Source organism: Rhincodon typus, chromosome 3, assembly GCF_021869965.1.
Source record: "Rhincodon typus isolate 14 chromosome 3, sRhiTyp1.1, whole genome shotgun sequence".
Classification (NCBI taxonomy): domain Eukaryota; kingdom Metazoa; phylum Chordata; class Chondrichthyes; order Orectolobiformes; family Rhincodontidae; genus Rhincodon; species Rhincodon typus.
The window spans coordinates 10,709,047-10,729,177 of NC_063334.1; the positions used below are offsets into that span (position 1 = coordinate 10,709,047).

The 20,131-nt window shown below is 41.2% G+C and overlaps 1 protein-coding gene across 3 annotated transcripts in view; it reads right to left on the reverse strand.

The window, feature by feature from the left end:
• Window positions 1–20,131, reverse strand: part of slc12a2 (solute carrier family 12 member 2) — a 254,349-nt gene that overhangs the window by 128,799 nt on the left and 105,419 nt on the right. For all 3 annotated transcript variants that reach the window (XM_048620707.1, XM_020533892.2, XM_048620718.1), the window contains exons 2-4: window positions 18,090–18,209; window positions 12,486–12,561; window positions 4,769–4,864 (exon numbers count right to left, since the gene is read on the reverse strand). In XM_048620707.1, coding sequence (XP_048476664.1) covers window positions 4,769–4,864; window positions 12,486–12,561; window positions 18,090–18,209 — 292 coding nt within the window. The remainder of the gene's footprint in view (window positions 1–4,768; window positions 4,865–12,485; window positions 12,562–18,089; window positions 18,210–20,131) is intronic.

Sequence of the window (20,131 nt, forward strand, 5' to 3'; positions counted from 1 at the left end):
TCTATACATGAGGAGGAGTCATCATCTATACATGAGGAGGAGTCATCTATACATGAGGGCCCATTAGCTGTCTTAGGGTGGGACATGACCAGTGTCCTGGTTAATCAGCTTCACACCCACTCCAGAGCAACATGGAGGGAGTATTTCATTGTCAAAGATACCATTTCTCAGGAGAGACTAATCAAGACTCCATCTGTCTGTTTGGGTTGATGTAAAGAATTACATTGAGGAGCAGAGTACCTGTATCTAGTGTCTGGGCCAATATCTATCCTGCCAACACCACAAAATGATGATTTTCTAATTATCATTGCATTGCTGTCCACTGGGTGAAAGTTGGCTGCCAGGTTTTAAACATTATAACAAAATGATGACACTTCAAAAAGTACTTCCTTGGCTATGAACTGATTGGAGCTTTTTGATGGTCATGAAAAGCACTGTATAAATGCAAATCTTGTTCCCACCACGCTGCCCAGCCACCATTTTATTGGGGGAGGTGGGGGGCAGAGAATGGGTAAGACAGTGTGGTTACTTTGACAGAAGGAGGATTGTGGATTTAAAAAAGGATCAAGGCAGTTTTAGAATGTTCACTGTAGGCTGCAGCCCCCACAAAATGGTGAGGAGGTGGAAGAAGGCTGCTCCTCAGGGACTCCCATTCTTACAGGGAGGTTTGCTGAGGGGGTGGAGAGACTTCAGTAAAAAAAAAGGGCGAAGACAGAGAGCATTTTTGTCAACCAAGGAGACCTGACTGGAAGGTGGCCAAGGAAGTGAGCAGCAACTGTGCAGCCTCTCTAACTTACACAGTCAGAAGGTGGTAACAGTGCAGCTCTTCACTACAACCTTTCACCGTCTGTTTCACCGAGAAACAGTCCTTGCTGTTGTGCCCTTACCTTCTCCTCACTGCTGGTTCAGAGAGAGTGTGAGACTGCTCTCGTGTGAAAGGGACCTCCACTGGGAAAGTGGTTGGAATTCCTGAATTCTCCACAAAATCAGCTGGGAGAGAAGTGCCCAGAGCAGGAACTCACCAGAGTCTGGTCCAACATTTATAGAGAGCTATACAGCGTGGAAACAGACCCTTCAGTTCAACCAATCCATGCCAACTGTGTTCCCAAACGAAACTGTCTACATTTGGCCCATATCTGTCCAAACCATTCTTATTCATGAACTTATCTAAATGTCACATCTGGAGTATTGTGTCCAGTTCTGGTCGCCTCGATACAGGAAAGATGTGGAAGCGTTGGAAAAGGTGCAAAGGAGATTTACCAGGATGTTGCCTGGAATGGAGGGAAGGTCTTACGAGGAAAGGTTGAGAGCGCTAGGGCTTTTCTCTTTAGAACGATGAAGGATGAGAGGTGATTCAATAGTGGCGTACAAAATGATCAGAGGTATAGATACAGTGGATAGCCACAGACTTTTTCCTCGGGTAGAGGTAGCTATTACGAGGGGGCATAGTTTTAAAAAGTGAGTGGAGGTAGATATAGGGGAGACATCAAAGGTAGGTTCTTTACTCAGAGTGGTAGGGGCGTGGAATGCATTGCCGGAGAGGGTAGTGGAGTCAGCCTCATTAGGGGCATTTAAGCGACTATTAGATAGGCATATGGACGATAATATAAGGTAGGGGTGGAGGTTAGATAGACCTTAGGTTTAGGGTAAAAGTTTGGCACAACATCGTGAGCTGAAGGGCCTGTACTGTTCTCTGTTCTATGTTCTATGTCTTTTAAACATTGGAACTGTACCTGCAATTACCAATTCCCTCTGGCAATTCATTCCACACACAAAAAAGTCACTAAAAAACATTGCCCTAACGCCCTTTTGAAATCTTCCTCCTCTCACCTTAAAAATATGCCCACTAGTTTTGAACTCCCCCACTTTAGGGAGAAGATCTTTGTTATTCACCTTAACTATGTTCCTCACGATTTTTTATAAGCCTCTTATAAAGATCAACCCTCAACCTCATACGCTCCAGGTATTTCTAAAACGTCCCAGCCTATCTAGCATATTTTTTATATCTCAAATCCTCCATCATCCTGGTAAATACTCTCTGAACCCTCTCCAGTTTGTTAATATCCTTCCCATAACAGGGCGACCAGAACTGCAAACACGACTCCAGGAAAGGCCTCACCAACATCCTGTACAACTTCAACATGACCTCTCAACTCTTACACTTAATTGTCTGAGCAATTAAGGTAAGCATACTAAACACCTTTTTAACCACGCTACTGACCTGGGACACAGATTTCATAGAATTGTGTACCTGAACCCCTGGGTCTCTGTTCTACAACACTATCCAGGACCCTACCATTAATTGTATAAGTCCTAGCCTTGTTTGTTTTGCCAAAATGCAACACCTCACATTTATCCAAATTAAACTCCATCTACCACTCCTCAGCCCATTGACCCATTTCATCAAAGATCTTAGATAAGCTTCTTCACTGTCCACAATACCACCAATTTTGGGGTCAACCACAAACTTACTAACCCTGCCTCCAATATTCCTAAATAAATAAATGTATATAAATGACAAAAGTGGACCCAGCACTGATCTCTGCGGAACACCACTGGTCACAGGTCTGTAGTCCAAAATACCACCACCCTCTATCCTACTGTCAAGTCTATTTTGTATCCAATTGGCAGGCTCACCCCGAATCCCATATGATCTAACTTTACTAATTAAGCTACCATGTGGAACCTTGTCAAAGGCTTTACTAAAGTCTGAACAAACAATATCTACCACTCTGCCCTCAATCCTTTTGGTTACTTCATTTCAAAAATTCAATCCAGTTTGAGAGACATGATTTCCCTGGCACAAAACCATGCTGACTATCCCGAATCATTCCTTGCCTTTCCAGATGCATTCAGAATCACCAACAACTTACCCACCATTGATGTCAGGCTCAGTAGGTCTAACACTCCCAGACTTATTTATTTCTAATTTTTCTGACCCCTCCTCCCCCAAGAGGATCAAGATGGATGCAGTGGGTAGGATTGTGACCCAAGAGAAAAGGAGGGATTAAGGAAGGTGAGCCAAGAGGACGAGTATGTTGTTGTATTATTTCAGTAGGATTTTTAAAAAAAAACAAAAAAACTGTATATTCATGCACAGGAATTCACAGTGCCACACTGAAGTGCTAAAGACTGGGGTGGAGGAGAACAGATTTCAAACAGAGGTATGGACAGAAGGCAGATAGAAAGAACAGGACTGTCATAGTTGCTGGCATACATATTAACAACAAAACCAACCTAAAATTAGTTAGTAAGCTGGTGGATATGTTTAAGACCTTCAGAAATAGGAAGAGTAGGCCATTCAGCCCCTCAAGCCTGTGCTACCATTTCAATAAAATCATGACTTATCTGACACTCCTCACATCCAATTTTCTGTTCTTCCCCGCAACCCTAGATTCCCCAACTGATCAAGAATCTTTCTCAGCCTTAAATATACAGCCTTTGAGGACTCTGCTCCCACAGCTCTATGGCAGGGAGCTCCAAAGACAACTCTGAGAATAAATTCCTCCTTATCTTAGTCTTAAATTTCAGTCTCAGCTTCTTCAGAGATGAGCTTCACACTAAGCTTCTTATAAGCAAAAAAAAGGAATCAGAACACTCTCAGGGCACATCTGAAAAGTGAGAACCAATTTTGACCACTGCAAACATGAAAGTGGGTATTGTGCCATTGATCCACAGAAGGGGGCTATATAGCCTTTTCTTGTCCATGCTGACTCAGAGACAGATACTTTTTCTAATCCCATTTCCCAGCACATGGCCATAGCCCTGCAGCTTAAAGGTGCAGATCCAGGTACCTTCAAGAAGAGTGTGTTCAGGGTCTCTGCCTCCACCACCAACTCAGGCAGCAAAATCCAGACACCCGCCACCCTATTTCCTCACATCCCCTTTAATCCTTTCGCCACTTGGCTTGAATCTATGACCCTGGTTTTTAAACACTCTGCCAAGGGAAATGGGTTCCATCTGTCTGTTCTATCTCTACCCCTCAATCTTGTGTAGATCAGAACAATCATGTCACCCCTCAGCCGCCTTATGCATTCCAAGAAAAACACCAAATTCTCCAATCGCTCCTTGTAGCTATAATTCTCCAGCCCTGGCACCATGCTAGCAAATCTTCTCTGTACTCTCCAGAGCAGTTATATCCTTCCTGTCACATGTAATTCTGTAATTACTGATTTGATATAGAGCAATTTGAACTTAAAAACATGATCATCCTGCATCTTGATCACAAGTGATCAAAATTGTTAAGATGTTTTCATCAGAAACTTCAGGGTACTTCATTGAACAGTCTAGTATTTCTGTGCGGGGCATCGAATGACAGCAGCTAGACAAGCACAGAATTCGGTCATTGTGTTTCACCGCGGGAAGTCAGAGTGCAAATCCAAGACACAATTAAAAATAAAACTTCATTTTGAAACGATTCCACACCCAGCTTAGGTAGCTGCTGCACAGCAAATTATTACTGGACAAATAAATTACTAACTAAGCACATGAATAAAAGAAGTTATTGTAGTCTTAAGAAGTTGTTTCATGGACTGCAGCCATCTTTCAACTTTTGTCACTGAGAGGTAAAAAAGATACCTAGGAGAAAAAAAAACATAACTGATCTGAAAATAATTCATATCAATCCTCCTTTTACGTCTGAAGCAAACAATTACATGTTGAGGGGAGGAAATGCGATGAGATTCTTTCATGATCCCAGAGACACAGCATATCACATACACACACTGATATCAATGCACTGCAAAAGACAGAAACCTGAAACCATTACCTCCACGAACAAATCCATTGGTGGTTATAGCGGATGTTGACAGTCCTGTGATAGTGGTCACAACAGTCGCCATGGCAATGACTACAACAGCAAGACCTGTTTGCAAAAGAATAATAGTCAGTCATACAAATGGGTTTGAAATAAAATTCAAACTCATGTTTCAAAACAGAAGTCCACAATTTCCAATATTTCTAAGTACACAGTTAGGGGCGAGAAACAGCAATTTAAAGAGTTATGCCATTTATTGGACAGTCAGGAATACATTTAGACAAGGTTGTAGCACAGAGGGATATTGGCTTCTAGTGCAACTGCAAAGCATTTTGCAAAATAATCAGCTTTAATCACTACTTTATTACAACATGGGCAACTCTGACAGTTCGGTTTAAAAGCCAATAACTAACATTGCTTGTAGCTTGCAGCTTGTAACTGCACCATAGAGTTCTGTTTTCCCTGCCATGTTGCTCCCCAATATGATGTACAAAGGAATATAGTCGCCACACAATTCTATTTGGCAAAAAATAGTTAAGCATGGATTTCAATCAAATATCCAAAATGTTAAAGCTGTTCAATAAGGTTTTTAATAAAGCGGAGAACTGTACTGATAGCCTTGAATCTTTACAAAAGGTTAATCTGAAAAGTGTGCCCTTAAAAAAAGAAAAGAAGTGTTAGCCAATTCTATATTATGCCAAGATTCTCAATGACACCAGCTCCCAATGTTTGGGAAGGTCAAGGCATGTTGCTGCTAGCATCCATCTTCCTCAATATAAAAATCAGGTTAACAAGCCACTTTTGCAGATATTAAAAGCGGCATGGTGGCTCAGTAGTGAGCACTGCTGCCTCACAGCACCAGAGACCCGGGTTCAATTCCAGCCTTGGGCAATTGTGTGGAGTTTGTGCAAACTCCCAGTGTCTGCATAGGTTTCCGCTGGGTGTTCTGGTTTCTTCCCACAGTCCAAAGGATGCGCAGGTTAGGTGGATTGGCCATGGGAAATTATCTAGTGTTCACGGATGTGTTGGTTAAGGTGCGTTAGCTATGGGAAATGCAGGGATAGGGTAAGGTGGGGTGGGGGGGGGAGATGGGCCGGTTTCCACACTGTGGGATTTATGAAATCCCATGTGGCAGATGCCACATTTTTCCTTTTCTAATTTAGCACATTAGCTCATATTTCCACATCTCCCTTTTACAGAACAAAATGAACAATGAGAACAGGCCGGAAACAGGCAGCTTTTGTTTTTTTAAAAAAAAGTCAGTGTCTCCAAAGACTTATTTTCTAAGAAGCAATGTCACTACAACAAAGGATTAAAAAGAAAAGAAAGGAAGTATAATGCGTATCCAGAGACCAAAAAAGGAGGTAGATTATAATGGAATTGAACAATGACGCATTAAAGACATCACCACCACTGTATACGTGAAAGCATAACAGTTAACCAGGATTATTTTACAAGCCTCATCCTACAAGAGCCCTCATTCAACACTGGATTTAAAATGGTCCTCGAATGGCAGTTATTGCATTTAATACTTGCAAATGCTCGAACTGACAAACCACATTTAACTTCCAAAAGATTGATTATTATTGTTTTTGCTAAACTATGTTTGCACTGCATTAAACAGTGATGCAAGGTGAAGAAACATAGAATTGGGAGAAGTGAGAGAAAAATCCAACATAGGGTTTTTTCATACTTCCAAAAGGGCACACAACATACAACTATCCTGCCTAATTTTCTTTGATTCCTATTTGTACTTCATGGAGGTGGAAATATCACACATGCTCATCAACTGATTTTAAAAAATATACGTCATTAGCGTACAGCCACCTTTAATTGTTGGATCATTTTCCACCTGTTGGTTAGGCAATGTTTTCTTTAAACTTCTCCACATGCACTGCAAATATAACGGGTTATAGACACTACATATTTACTCTCCAGGCACACTTGCATCAGCTGATGTCTGGCAGGTCCACATACAACACCACAATTTAAACAAAACAAACAAAAAAGGGGCAATGAACTCACAATAAAGAGATAGTAGTCCAACATAGCCATCATTCCTACTTTCTCTCTCTCTCTCTCTCTACAGAGAAGGAGAAAATTAAGGGTGTGGAAGAGAATAGCAGCTGAAAGAAAGTAAGAGGAGGGAGTAGAAAGCTATTCCAGAACTTCATTGGAATTTGTAGAATGTTAGGTTGCCTTGTAATCTGTCGGCTACCACTTTGGTTAGGCCACAGCTGGAATACTGTGTACAGTTCTAGTCACCACACTATAGGAAGGATGGGATTACACCGGAGCGGGTGCAAGGGAGGTTCACCAGGATGTGACCTGGGATGGAGCATTTCAGCAACAAAGAGGCTGGATAAGCTCATGTTATTTTTCTTTAAAGCACAGAAGGCCGCGAAGGGACATGATAGAGGTGTACAAGATTGAGGGGCATGGACAGGGTGGATAGAAAGCAGCTGTTATTCCCCTTTTGATTAAGGGGGACAACAAGGGGACACAAACTTAAAAGATGAATGACGGGAGGTTTAGAGGGAATTTCAGAAAAAAAAAACACCTTTTCAGCCAGAAGGTCAATGTGGGTCTGGAATGTAGTGCCTGGGAGAATAGCTGAGGTGGGAAATCTCACTACCTTAAAAAAAAGTGTTGTTATCTGGATAAGCACTTGAAATGTCATAACATTCAAGACTAAGTCAGCCTAGTGTGAAAAGAGGGACTTGTGCAAGGAGTAGCATTTTTTCGACAGTACAGACTTGATGGGTCAAAGGGCCTCTTCTGTATTGCACGATCCCATTATTCCAGGGACAGCGGTTTCTCAGAAGGTTATATACCTATTCAAATTAACCACGCATTGAGAAGACCTCAGTGTTAACATGCACACACACACCTTCCATATTCAGTAGGAGAAGAAAAGCAGAAATCTACATAGTGAGTGGGCAGTTTAATGGAACAACCACATCACACCTGTATCGTGGAGTAGGCAGATTAACCACAATAAATCACATGCTAGCTACCAGCAATCTCCTGGCAAATATTTACGTTTCTGACTGAAATGGACAAACAGAGTAAGAAATAAGGCAAACTCATTGCAGAACAAAAAATAAAATGCAGCCTGTATCTGGTGACATGAATATATTTTGTAAATGTAGCACAGCATCTGTCAATGAACAGCATCACAATTAATAACACACAGGAACTCTGCTTCTTAAAACAGCATGTTCCTCTCTTTTCACTTCAGTGACCAATATACCATACTAAGGATACACACATGGAAGATCCAAGATTTATTTCCTGGGTCTGTGTCAGAGGAGAAGGTAAGAGAAGGACCCAGAAACAGACAGGCAGCATCACTGGTGGAGCAGCCAAGGTGAGAATATCGATACAGGCATTAAATTCTAAGGGTCACTAGACCTGAAATGTTAGCTATGTTTTTCCTTCACAGATGCCACCAGACCTGCTGAGCTTTTCCAGCAACTTTGTTTTTGATACAGGCATTAAGCCTCACTTAGGGTAACAGGAAGGAAAAATAAAAAAAAAAAAGAAGAGACAGGCAGCAATATGCAGAGCTAGATTCACTGGAGCAGAGTGGAGTTCGATCTTGCTCCTGAAAAAGGGCAGAAAATTGGTTCTAAGACTTATTTTTAAAGGGTGTAAAATACTAAAGGGCGTGACAGCCAAGATGACTGAAGTAACTGGTGTGCAAGGTTAGGGACTACATCAATAGAAATGAAGCGAGAGATATTGCAAGGGATATTTCAGAGAATAAATGCATTCTTGCAATAAAATTCTGAAGGGGGAACGCACCTTCTGGCTCAAGATGAAGGGGAACTAGTGCATTTACTATTCCTAGATATGCAAAAGGTGTTTTTATAGAACAGTACCACAAAGCTTACTACAGAAAATAAAACCTCATGGGTAGAAGATTAGCTGGCCAAGAGGAAGTAGACAGTAGGTATAAATGCATCTTGTTCAGATTGGTAAAATGCAACAAGTGTGTCACAGGGATTGAGAATTCAACTGTTTACAATTCACAAATGAATGAGAGGACAGATGGAATGTACAGTGGCCAAATTTGCTGATGAGTCAAAAGATATGTAGGAAAGGAAGTAGACTCCACATGTCTTAGTCATAAAAGTTGGGTTTAGCCAGTGCGCAATAAACGTGATAAATGGAATATAATGTGGGAAAATGTAAGATTGCTATTTGGGCAGGAAGAATACAAAAGCAGCATATTATCCAAGTGATAAGAGATTACAGAACTGAAATGCAGAGGGATCCACATGCCCTCATGCATGAATCAGCAAGTAAGCAGAAAGGTTAAGAGAATTATTGCAAGGGGAAGGGAGTACCAACCTAGAGAGGCCATGCTTCATTCTAAAGGACAGGCAAGACTGCACCTGGAGTACTGTGCACAGTACTGGTCACCTTATTTAAGGAAGGATGCAACTGCTTTGGAGACAGCTCACAGAATATTTACTGAATGAATACTTGGAACAAGAGGGTTGTTTGAGGAACAGTTGGGCAGGCTACATTTGGAAATGCTAGAGTTTAGAGGAAGAGGTGACTTGTTTGAACGTACAAGATCCTGGAAGGTGTCTCGACAGGGTAGACATGGAGAAATTTCTTCTGATGGGAGAAGCTACAACTCCTCCATGGCACTGCCGTTACGGTTTAAACTAACTGGTAGCTTTTTGAATCCTGTGTTGTTAGATTTTTTTTTCTAAATTTTATAGCAAATCTACAAAAACAAACTGATCAGGCCAGCAGAGTACCTTTACTTAATAACAATACTGAAAAATCAATTAAACATTGGTATCTTGCTTAGCACAGAAATACAAACTCAATAAAAACTGTAATTCAAATTATTTGACAATTTTAACTAGGCGAGACTACAGAACTGAGAAAAACAATTTGGGCCAAATCATAAAACAGTAAGGCTGTAACAGAGTGGTCTCATTTGATCCAGCAGCAGGACGCAATGGGATGTAATTTTACAAACATAGACCTAAAACTTGAGTTAACTAAAAAAAAAGCGACTAGAGCATTTTCTTCAACAGTCAACAGTTCAATTAACATTCAATTGAGTGTCCGAGAAAACATATTTCATTTTACAAATGTGAGCCAATATCTATAAAACGGGATTGAGCAGGGCTGATAGAACTCACTTATAACAAATAACTGTGAATTTGAAATAAAGAGGTAACATTATAGTATGAAGTTCAGATTACATGTACTGCTGTGTCACAGCCAATAGCAGCAAAAGCTCCAGTCTTACTTTTAAATAATATTCTTACTTAAAAAAGCTCTACTTTTTTTATAAGAAATCATTTTAAGCTGTCACTTCTAATTCTTCATACTAATTAGCTAGTAAAATACCCCATTTCATACATGCTAGGCACACAAACTGCTTTCTGATCTTTCCCAAGATTTTTTAATGCTTTAGGAGCACGGTGGCTCAGTGGTTAGTACTGCTGCCTCAGAACACCAGGGATCCAGGTTCATTTCCACCCTCGGGCGACTGCCTGTGAGGGCTTTGCACATTCTCCCAGTGTCTGCGTGGGTTTCCTCCGGGTGCTCTGGTTTCCTCCCACAGTCCAAAGATGTGCGGGTTAGGCGGATTGGCCATGCTAGATTGCTCAGTGTCCAGGGCGTGTAGGCTAGGTGGGTAGCCATGGGATTAACAGGGTTACAGGGATAAGCAGGGGGATGGGTCTGGATGGGGTGCTCTTCGGAGGATCAATATGGACCTGTTGGGCCGAATGGCCCATTTCCACACTGTAGGGATTCTACATCCATGTCTTTAGCCCCTCTCCACAAACACTAGGAGCTAATATTTGACAATCCAAGTAATGTCTTTTATTCCCCCCATCGTATTTTAAGTTAAGGGAAGTTTAACTGAACAAACAAACATCAAAACACAACACACGATATAAAGTTACAAATGGAGGTAAGTGGTTCTGATATAAATTGTCCTTGCAGAAACATAGTTGCCTGGTGTATTGCTTGTGTTTCTGGTCACTCACTAATTTCATATCTATGCTTCTACCATCCAGGTTATTACATAGGCTCTAACCTTGCTGATAAACCTGCTGTATTACAGGTGACCAAATACCTGTCAGAATTTCAACTACCACATGACCGGTGATCAAATCTCTGTCCCCTCAGTGAAGAAACCTAACCAAAATTAGTTAAACACAATTCCATTTGAACAAACCCATACTGACTTTCTGCAACTAATCAATATTTGCCAAAAAGAGATTGTAATATGTCCTGACTGATCATTTTGAAAACCTCTCAGCCCTGGGATTCAACTAGCTAGCTTGCAGTTACTGGGCTTATTATTACAACACCAACATATCTCCAGCCTTTAAGGCCACCACCCGTAAAAAGTTGGTAAATTTAAAAAACAGAACATCAACACGTGATAAAAATCAGTAAACTTTCTAGTCACTTGATACTCAAATTGGTGGGAGAACTAGTCCTCATCCCTCCGACATTCAAGCATTGAAATCGAAACATACTATTGCAAAATAACATCATAGCCCAAGCAGAAATATATTGCCAACTTGTAACATTAAATTTTTTTCTGATGGATCAAAATTTTTGAATTGCATGCGAGCACAATCTGCATCCATTAATCCGGATGCAGCCCTTGTCCTAATGAGCCACCTGATCCATAATCTTTCCCAATAATACAGTTTTGCCTTGGAAACTGTTTCTTTAATTGGTTTCAGAAAAAGGGATTTGCAGTAGCAATGTACAAATTAAAAAAAGAATATGCCAGCAAAAAAAAACTTATCACTTTCCATTGCACTTCAAAAGGCATTTAGAACTAGTCTGATAAATATTCTATTTCTTCTGTAAATAAACCACCTCATCTTTTGATATTATGGGTGTTCGGTGCTTTTCATTGATTTGTAATGACTAACTTAAATCTTTAATTCAGAACACAACTCGAAGTATCCAGCTCTTCTGTGATGCAGGTATGGGAAGAGCATTATGTTCTTTTTTCTTTATTCATTCACGGGATGAGGGCGTCACTGGCTAGGCAGAATTTATTGCCCATCCCTAATTACCCAGAGGGCAGATTGGGGTCAACCACATTGCTATGGATCTGGAGTCACATGTAGGCCAGACCAGGTAAGGATGGCAGTTTCCTTCCCTGAAGGGTATTAGTGAACCAGATGGGTTTTTCCAACAAATCAACAATGGATTCATGGTCATCATTAGACTCTTAATTCCAGATATTAATGGAGTTCAAATTCCACTATCTGCTGTGGTGGGATTCAAACCTGGGTGCCCAGAATATTATCTGGATCTCTGGGTTAACAGTCAGCGATAATACCACTAGGCCATCACCTGCCCCCTCCATCCCTCATGGATGGGCATTTCACTAAGTTAGTTGATTAAGTCAAGTTTCCTGAAAAACTGTGGCCTAATTGGGAAAGGTTTACAGAAATTTTAACAATGCTCCCATGGAAGTTAATTTATAGCTCGTTATAGCAGGAGTTTAAATATTTCACTGTCAATTGTGAACAAAAGCTGCTCAACTTCAACACCTAGCATTTAATTAAAGATGAGGACAGAAGACAACTCATATGTTGCATTTAACACACTACTGCAAATGACAGAATCATTTAACATGAAGGTGAAAATAACAAATAAAACGCTAACATATCGATCTATCGACTTTCATCAGTAGAATAAGTTAAGGTTTTCCACATACCTATTCCAGCGTGGCCAACAATCCATGTTAAACGGATGAAGAGCATCACACCCCAAATATTTAGCATACATCGTACCTAGTGGATTGGAAAAGATTCCAAGACAGTACAAATAAACAACTGATAATCACATATTCCAAATTCTTACCAATTAACATTGACAGCCAAGCAGGCAGCAAATTAAGTATAACCAAATAGTTGTTTAATTTTCTTCAGAATCATGTTTAAAGGTGATACAGCTTAACAGTATTGCTGTTATTATTAGTTATGCATTCCCAAATCTTAATTGCACCACCTTTGGTGATCAGGAGTTCAATTGCCTGAGCCTCAGAATTTCATATGCAAATTTCCACCTTACTTTCTACCTTTCAAGCAGAACATCAACAGTACAGCACAGAAACAAGCCCTTTGGCCCACCACATTTGCACTGACTATGATGCCATTCTGAACTAATCACATCTGTCTGCACATGGTCCATATCTCTCTAATCCCTACCTGTTCATGCAGTCTAAATGTCTCCTAAACATTGATATCATACCTGCTTCTACCACCTCCCCAGCAGCATATTCCAGGCACCTACCGTCCTCTTAAAAATCTTTGAACTCCGCACCCCATCCCCCCACCCCAGCCATATTAAACATTTGCACCCTGGCTGGGAGAAAGACTCCAACTATCCACCCTATCCATGCCACTGAATTTTAATATACTTTAATCGGACCACACCCTCCTGTCAGCCTCCGACGCTCTGGAGAAACAATCCAACTTCTTCTTCTAATACAATCTGACCAGGCAACATCCTGATAAACCTCTTCTGCGGCCTCTCCAAAGCCTTCACATTCTGCCTGTAAGTGGGGCAACCAGAACCATGCACAATGCTCCAAATGTCACCAACTTAGTTTCATACAGTTACAACCAGTTGCTAACTTTTACATTCCATGCCCTGACCAATGACGAGGAGCATGTTATACACCCTCTTCTACACCACATCCACTTGTTACCACTTTCATGGAACGAAGGACTTCCACCCCAAGTCATAGGGTCTATTCCCATGCCATATGACTCTTTGGTACAAACTTGTTCATGCCAACCAAGTTTCCCCAAACTAAACTAGTTCCATTTGCCTGCATTTGGCCAGAGTCCAGCCATTTAATGTATACTTTCATCTTGTATTTGACCTCCCAAAATGCATCACCTCACTTATCCAGATTAAACTCCTCTGCCCAAATTTCCAATTGATCTATATCTGCTGTATTCTTTGACAACCTTCCTCACTATCCACAACTCCACTAATTTTCAGATCATCTGTAAACTTATTAATCAGAGGAGCTACATTCCTCTCTGATCACAGACCTCCATTCAGAAAGACACCCTTCCATAACTACCCTCTCTCTATGACCAATCCAATTTTGTACCCAATTTACCAACTTATGTTGATCCTATATGATTTAATCTTGTGGAGCAGCCTACCACGAGGGACCTTTTCAAATGCTTTACTAAAACTCACGTAGACAACATCCACTGCCCTACCCTCAATCTTGTGTGTCACTTCCTCAAAAGACAATCAAATTTGAGACACAAGACATCCCCTGCAAAAAGCCATGCTGGCTATCACTAATGAGTCCTTTCTTTTCCAAATACAAGTCAATCCTGTTCCTAACAATTTTCTCTAATAATTTACCTACAACTGATGTAAAGCTCACCGGCCTATAGTTGTCTCGATTATCCCTGTTGCCTTTCTTGTACAAAGGATGGACACTGGCTACTCCCCAGTCCCCTAGGACACTTATGTTTAAGGAGAATACAAAGATCTCTGCCAAGACTCCAGCAATCTCCTCCCTTACCTCCCTAGTGTCCTGGGATAGATCTTATCAGGCCCTGGAGACTTATCTACTTTAATGTTTTTCAAAACACAACACATCCTCTTTCCTAATACTGACATGCCCTTGAATATAAACACACACCCCTCCTAATCTTACCATCATGGTACTGGTATACACCAAGAAGAAGGACAAGTACTCATTAAAAAGGACCTCACCCATTTCCTCTGGCTCCACACAAATTCCTTCCTTTGTCCTAGAGTGGACCTACCCTTTCCCGAGCTGTCTTCTTGCTCCTCCATAAAACTTATTTGCCGAGCTTTTGGTCAGATGATCCAATACTACTTTGTGGTTTGTTATCATACTTGGCCCTCTGTATGCCTCTGGTTTCATTTTGTTAATGAAAGGGTGATAAGGTGTCGTGGGTGTTCAGAAGATATTAAAGGACTGGAACATCTGGCAGGCAACATTCTTGCCAGATGTGTGCCAGGCAATAACCATCACCCCTTAAAAAGGTATTACCGTTACTGAATCCCCCATTATCAACATCCCAGATATTCTCATTGACCAGAAACTGAACTGGACTTGCCTTATCAATACTGTGGTCACAGGACAGAAGGTAGGAATTCTGCAATGAATAACTCACCTCCTGACTGCCCAATGTGTCCAGCGACCACAAAGGCACAAATTAGGACTGTGTCAAAATGCTCCCCAGTTTCCAAGTTGAGTAACAGCTCTAAAAGCAGCTGGACACCCTCCAGAACAAAGCAGCCTAACTGATTGACACCTCATCCACCACCTTCAACATTCAATCCATTTGCCAGTACTGCAGTGGCAACAGCATCTACCATCTACAAAATACCTTTACACTAACTCAAAGTTCCCCCCGATAGCACCTTCCAAACCCATGACCTGTACTGCCTAAGAACAGCACCACCTGCAAATTCTCCAAGTTATAAACCAAACTTGACTTGGAACCATAATCACTGTTCCTTCACTGTCACCAGGTCAAAATCAGGGAACTTCCTTCTCAACTGCACTGTGGATGCACCTACACCTCAACGACTGCAGTTCAGGGAGGCAGCTCACTACTGCCCATCCTTAATTGCTCTGGAGACAGTAACAAGTGCTGACCTAGCTAACAGTGCACGCTCATCTGGGAAAAGATAAATATTTGAGCCTCCTCCCACTAGTTATTTCATTGTCCACCATTCACGACCCGACGTGGCAGGATTACAGAGTTTAGATCTGATCCACTGGCAGTGGGATCACCTAGCCCCAACTATCACATGCTGTTCCCACCTGTTCAGCATGCAGGTAGTCCCATGCTGTAGTTTCATTTGGTGGAGCATTCATATTTAGGAAAACCTGATGTCACTCCTGAAGTGGGCCTGGACAGTAACAGTGAAGTGGGGAACATACCAGGCCATGAGGATACAGACTGTGGTTGAATACACACTGTCCATGATCAACAAAGCCTCATAGATATCAAGTAGAGTTGTTAGACTCATCTGAAATCCATCCCATTGAAAAGGTGTTGGTCTTCATTGGTTTCAGTGCCACATATCAGCGAAGATTAGACTTCACCCGTACTGTCACAGTCCCTCCTACCAATACTGCTATGGACAGATGCAACAAATAGCTCAGATAGCTGGATTACAACAAAGAATAAATGTTAAGAGCATGAGATCAATTCCTGCACGGGCTGAGGTTACCACAAAGGACCTGCCTTCTCAAACTTGCGCCTCGCCCAGAGGTGATGACCCTCTGGTTAAACCACCACCAGTTGTGCCTGTCTCAGGGTAGCCTTATGGTCCAGTAAGCCTATGACAACTTTACTTGTCTGTGTCTCCACACGGAAGGATTTAATGTGGTGAGTGGGTGGTGCAGGTGGTATTTCAAGTTTTCAAAAGGAAGATTTGGAAGGAATGAAAGAAAGGACAAGGTGGTTAATGATGGACTATTGACCAAGTGCCACGAGGTACAATGGGTTCAATAGTGTCTCACTTACACAAAAAAAAGAGCTTCAGTATAAAGAGATAGCAATGTGGAGCTGGAGGAACACAGCAGGCCAGGCAGCATCAGAGGTGTAGGAAAGCTGACTTTTCGGGTCGCGACCCTTCTTCAGAAATGGGGGAAGGGGAAGGGAGCTCTGAAATAAAATGTATAAAGCACTTTTTTGGCAGTTGATGCTTTTGTTTTAGAAGAACAGTTGGGAAATGGCTCTCAGTCTGGGGTCAGTAGTGATGCCCAGAAGATCTGCAATGCAGGAGAAGCCTCGTGATTAAACAATTGTAAGAGGCATCATTGCGAACTTTAAATCAAATAAGGTGTACATGGGGAGGGATGGGACCTGTACTCTGATCTCTCTGGTCAGATTAAAACAGGCAGCAGTGAGATGCACACATCTACCCACACCAATTTCCCCAAAATGCATGTTACAGCACTTTTTGTGTATGCAGCAATTTCAATTTACAAGTATCACATAGTAATGTAATTCAGATTATTAAACCATTTGAAATGGGTCCTTCAAATCAACAGCCTGAAAATCTCTTGAAATTCCATAATACATTCAGAACCACAACAATTTGATGAGATTTGCATTACTGCAGGCTGATTATCATATTAAACGGGGAATTAACTCAAATTGAAGCTGCTTCATTATATTCCTCTTGTCCAATTTTTAATCTGCAAATTGCTAGCAATTTGCCATGGACTTCTTAAATAAAAAGTTTAAAAGAGAATTTTCCCAGTCAGTCAATGCCCATTAGATCTCTAATAAAAACCAAAAGAACTGCGGATGCTGCAAATCAGGAACGTTCCCATTAGATCGCTCACAATTTGATATAAAATAAATGGACTTTGTAAGTTAAAAAGTCAACTTACTTGCATTTATTTTTCCTTCAAAAAGTGCATCAAGAGTGCAATCAGTAGATGTTATTTGCAGTAACATTGGAGCAGTAACATTAACTGTAAAAGCAAGTGCCTTTGCACAAGCATCACCCCTTTGGGGATGGGGTGGGGAAGAAAAAAAATCTGCTTCTCTTTTTCCATACAGTCACCGCATGAGAGTTGGAACCGGGCTCTATGGATTAGGGACAAGTCATTAACATAAAGCAACAATTTTGCCTGAATATCAGTACTGAATTTTATCATGGAGCTAAAAGAGATGCAGAGGTAGTTATTGTACCTTCAAAGTCCAGAAATTCAGTCCTGCAAAAAGAAATCTACTTTCGCAAAGCCATAAAAAATGCGAGACATTTGCTGCCCGTTGTGGGACTAAAGAAAGGTGTTGTTCAAAGTTGTACCAACCCAAGAATCAAAAAGTTTTCTAAAAGGCTTCACAAAATTAAAAATAACAGCTTCAAAAGTTCATAGAACCACTGAATCCCTACACAGTGTGGAAACAGACCATTTGGGCCATCAAGTCCACACTGACCCTCAAGAGATCAGCCCCCCAGACTTATCCCCCTCCCCTATCCCTGCATTTCCCACGGCTGACCTATCTAGCTTGCACATTCCTGGACACAATGGACAATTTGCCATGGCCAATCCATCCAACCTGCACATTTTTGGATTATGGGAGGAAACTGGAGCACCCAGACACGGGGGAAGAACGTCTGTGTGGAGTTTGCACACTCGCCCCAGTCTGGGATCAAACCCGGGTCCCTGGTGCCATGAGGCAGCAGTGCTAACCACCAAGCCACCATGTTGCCCCAAAAGAAGTTCAAAACTGATGACTAAATATCGGCTTATCTACTGAAAGCCAAAAGCTAGCAATTAACTTACCAGAACACCTTTAACCCAGCCAAACTTCACAACACCTTTATTGTCAACAACATGCTTTGACACAGCCTCCTCAGCTGGGCTAGCTTCCTCTCCATTTGCGTAACCATCCTCAAAAGGCTCCTGCAAAACAAATCAAAGGGTTTTAATCTTATATCTTCTTACTTCAAATCATATTCAATTTAGGAAGTTATTTCAGATTTACCTAACAAGATAACCATTAACTACTGAATTCCAAGTTCAAAAAAAAAACACACATTGTGCAATATATATCACCTGTGTTATTAGATTGAAGTTAATGAAAAGAACAAGAAAAAAAATCAAAGCAAGAATAAACCATCTCTCAAGTCGGCTCTATTAACCAATGTTTTGTTCTGGTAAACAGAATGTTATGGTGCTGTTTGAGAGTTAACATATAGACAGAATGGGAAGGAACTAGATTTCCCAGCAAAATCAGTTTATAGCTGAGGCAGCCACTTCATAAAAACGTAGAGAATTAACTCGGTAACTAAAGATCTGTTAGCCAACTAACTGCCAAGGACAAACTCACAATCTGTAATGAGATCAATGGATCAAATAACCAAGTGCATATTTCACAAAAGCAAGTCACGATTCTAAAGTCTGAGGTTTTTCAAGAGATGAGTAATGCATATTTTAGGATTACAGACGTAATGTCTTTGGACTGTCAGAGGCTTTCTACAAAAATGTGTTTCATAGGAGGCTTCAAAGTTTCAGGTACAACAGCAAAAGTATAAATAGAAAGTTAGTTGCTAGATAGGAAACAAAAGAAATAAAAAAAAGGGAGTAATGTTGGCGGTTCAGGTTGGAAATGAATCAACAGTTAAGAATATTAAGGAATTTTTCAACTTGGTAGAGAAAGCTAGGAGAATTTCGAAATTGGGTAGGTCTTGACGGAGCAAACAGGGAAAGACCACCGTTTCACATGGGAAATTCCATTGTGATATCAATTAAAAACAATGGACAGTTAGAAGGATTACAAACAAACAATTACACATTTATCAATGTGGGAAGATTTGTTATTGGGAGCAGTGGAGATAGGCTGTTGGTTTCAAACTGGAAGAAAAGTTGAAGCAAAAGGAAGATACAGGACTATAGTAGGGCAATCAAACTACTTTTGGATTCCTTAAACAAGTAGGTACGAGCACAGTGCGGTTGTAAATAAATCAAGGTTGTAAAAGAGACAGGCGCACACTTATACACCCAATTACATAATCAGAATTTCCCAATTCCGAATGAACCCTCAAAAGATAACATAGCATCTGCAGCGATCTGATCTTGAACAATAACCATTATGCATTTAAAAGAAAATAAAAAAAAAGGGATAAACACAAATAGACCAGGATATAAATCAATACAATTACAGGAGATGGGTGGGAGAAGGGGGAGGGTATTTCAGCTGTGAAGTGCAGCTGGATAAGCGCAGGCTGTTTTCTTTGGAGCAGAGAAGGCCGAAGGGGATCTGATCGAGGTGTATGAGATGATGAGGGGCATGGACAGGATGGATAGAAAGGAACTGTTGCTGTTAGTCAAAGTGTCAATGACAAGGAAACAAATTTTTTTTAAAAAGTGAAAAGGCAAGCAGTTTAGAGGAGATTTCAGGAAACAATTTTCCATCCAGAGGATGATGGGGGTATGGAATGCACTGCCAGGGAGGGTAGTTAAAACAAGAAACCTCAGAATCTTTAAAAAGTACTTGGGTGTTATGACACGTTAAGTGTTCATCAAGGCTATGGGCCTAATGAGAGAAGGTGGGACTAGTGTAGGCAGTAGCATATTTTTGGCAGTACAGACTCAAAAGGAGGGAGATAATAGGAACTGCAGATGCTGCAGAATCTGAGATAACAAGGTGTAGAGCTGGATGAACACAGCAGGCCAAGCAGCATCAGACAAGCAGGAAAGCTGACGTTTCGGGCCTAGACCCTCCTTCAGAAAATTCATTTTCTGATGAAGGGTCTAGGCCCGAAACGTCGGCCTTCGTGCTCCTCTGATGCTGCTTGTCCTGCTGTGTTCACCCAGCTCTACAC